This window comes from Meleagris gallopavo, unplaced genomic scaffold (assembly GCF_000146605.3).
Source record: "Meleagris gallopavo isolate NT-WF06-2002-E0010 breed Aviagen turkey brand Nicholas breeding stock unplaced genomic scaffold, Turkey_5.1 ChrUn_random_7180001848431, whole genome shotgun sequence".
In the NCBI taxonomy this organism is placed as follows: Eukaryota; Metazoa; Chordata; class Aves; order Galliformes; family Phasianidae; genus Meleagris; species Meleagris gallopavo.
In genome coordinates, this window is record NW_011115875.1 from 1 (window position 1) to 2,610 (window position 2,610).

General features: G+C 53.3%; 1 protein-coding gene across 1 annotated transcript; it reads right to left on the reverse strand.

Moving 5' to 3' along the window:
- Positions 1–8: 8 nt before the first annotated feature.
- Positions 9–2,604, reverse strand: LOC104915729 (E3 ubiquitin-protein ligase HUWE1-like; the record flags this gene model as incomplete). The annotated part of the gene is made up of 3 exons (XM_010726656.2): positions 2,414–2,604; positions 195–322; positions 9–110 (listed from the first exon to the last, which is right to left on the reverse strand). Coding segments are annotated over exons 1-3 (296 nt in total), but the record flags the coding sequence as incomplete, so codon positions are not given.
- Between the last annotated feature and the right edge of the window lie 6 nt (positions 2,605–2,610).

Genomic DNA, 2,610 nt, shown 5'->3' on the forward strand with positions numbered 1-2,610 from the left:
CCCGTGACCCCCCCCAGGACCCCCTCACCTTATTCATCTGCGCCCTCCTCTTAGAGGACACAGCCGTCTTCTCGTAGAAGTCAATGAGCAGCAGCACCGGGGTGATCCACCTGGGGGTCGGGGGGGTGTCAGAAGAGGCTGGGGGGGCTCTGAGGGATTTATGGGAACGGGGAGGGGTCTGGAAGGGTCCTTACTTGGGGGTCTGCACCTCCTTGTGTTCTTTGGCAGCTTGCAGGCAGGGCTGCACCACTTCCAGCAGCTTGATGAGGACATCGAGGACGCAGCTCGATTCCACCACGCGGGCACAGGGCAGCTTCAGCTCCTGCGTGGAGTGGGGAGGGGACAGGTTAGGGACCCCCGAAACCCCTCAGGCATTCCTTCAAACGCTCCAAAATGCCACAGTTTGGACCCCCAAACCCGGGTCTTAGGGCTCTGTGAGGACACCAAGAGCGCTCAACGCAACTGAGTCAACCTGTCAACACCATCATGGTGTCGGTGTGTCAACACGTCAACGTCATCATGTCACTGCTCAACATGTGTGTCAACACGCCAATGTCATGACGTCAATGCTCAACATGTCAGTGTGTCAACACGTCGATGCTGCCATGTCACTGCTCAACGTGTCAGTGTGTCAACATGTCAACGTCATCATGTCAATGTTCAACACGTCAACGTCGTCATGTCAATGCTCAACACGTCAATGTTGTGATGTCAAGGCGCAGCGTGTCAATGTGTCAACACGTCAACGTTCAACGTGTCAACATGTCAAGGCTCAGCGTGTCAACACGTCAAGGCTCAGCGTGTCAACACGTCAAGGCTCAGCATGTCAACATGTCAAGGCTCAGCGTGTCAACACGTCAAGGCTCAGCGTGTCAACATGTCAACACGTCAAGGCTCAGCGTGTCAACGCTCTACGTATCCATGCTCAAAATCCATGTCGTCATGTCAACACTCCACATGCCATCGCTCAACATGCCAATGCTCAGCACTGTGTCAATGTTCAACGTCAACATGCCACATGTCAACATGTCAACGTCACGCCATGTCAACGTCATCACGTCAACGCTCAACCTGTCAACTCTCCACATGTCAACATCAACACGTCAACGCTCAACTTGTCAACACTCAACCTGCCAACGCTCAACACACCAACACTCAACTTGTTGTCACCATGTCAACACTCAACCTGTCAGCGCCCAACCTGTCAACATCATGTCAACATTCAACCTGTCAACACTCAACTTGTCAACATCAACACGTCAACGCTCAACCTGTCAGCGCCCAACCTGTCAACATCATGTCAACATCAACATGTCAACGCTCAACCTGTCAGCACCCAACCTGTCAACATCATGTCAACATTCAACCTGTCAGCACCCAACCTGTCAACATCATGTCAACATTCAACCTGTCAGCACTCAACCTGTCAACATCATGTCAACCTGCCAACACTCAACGTGTCAACATCAACACGTCAACGCTCACCTTGTCAACACTCAACCTGCCAACGCTCAACACACCAACACTCAACTTGTCGTCACCATGTCAACGCTCAACCTGTCAACATCAACATGTCAACGCTCAACCTGTCAGCGCCCAACCTGTCAACATCATGTCAACATCAACCTGCCAACACTCAACGTGTCAACATCAACACGTCAACGCTCACCTTGTCAACACTCAACCTACCAACGCTCAACACACCAACACTCAACTTGTTGTCACCATGTCAACGCTCAACCTGTCAACATCAACACGTCAATGCTCAACCTGTCAACGCTCAACCTGTCAACATCAACACGTCAACGCTCAACTTGTCAACACTCAACCTGTCAGCACCCAACCTGTCAACATCATGTCAACATCAACCTGTCAACGCTCAACTTGTCAACATCAACCTGCCAACGCTCAACCTGCCAACGTCATCATCAACCTGCCAACGCTCAACACACCACCACCCAACCTGTCGTCATCACGTCAACGCTCAACTTGTCAACGCTCCACATCGATGTCCCTGTGCCACCGCTCAACGTGCCCACGCTCAGCACCGTTCCCTGCACACAGCAGAGGGGGTGAGACTACGTGATCGTTGTGATCGTTGTGCTCTTTTTCGCCCCAGGCCGTTCTGTGATCCGCGTCATCGTGTCGACGCTCAACGTGTCAACACATCGCGGTGCCAGCGCTCCACCGCTCAGCACCACCGTAATCATCTCAACGCTCAACGTGTCGGCATCGTCGTCGTGACAGTTCTCAACACGGCAACCCCCAATGCCATCGTGTCAACGCTCTACGTTGATCCTAGCACCCCAAAATATCCCAGCGAGCCCAAAAAAGGTGCTTTTTTCCCCCCAAAACCTGTTTTTTTCCCCCAAAAAACGTGCTTTTTCCCCCCCCGCCCCAAACAACATCTCACCTCGAAGAGCAGGGTGAGGAGGAGGATGCGGGTGGCCAGGTTGGAGGCCTGGGGCAGCGTGGCCATCTGGCTGATCCACTCCGACACCGTTTTGGTGTCGCTGGTGGTGAGCGGCAGCGCCGCCTTGTTGAGAACGTCGGCCGCCTCCCAAACCTTCAAAATTAAACCGTGGGGCAGCGGGAGAACCCCGAATATGG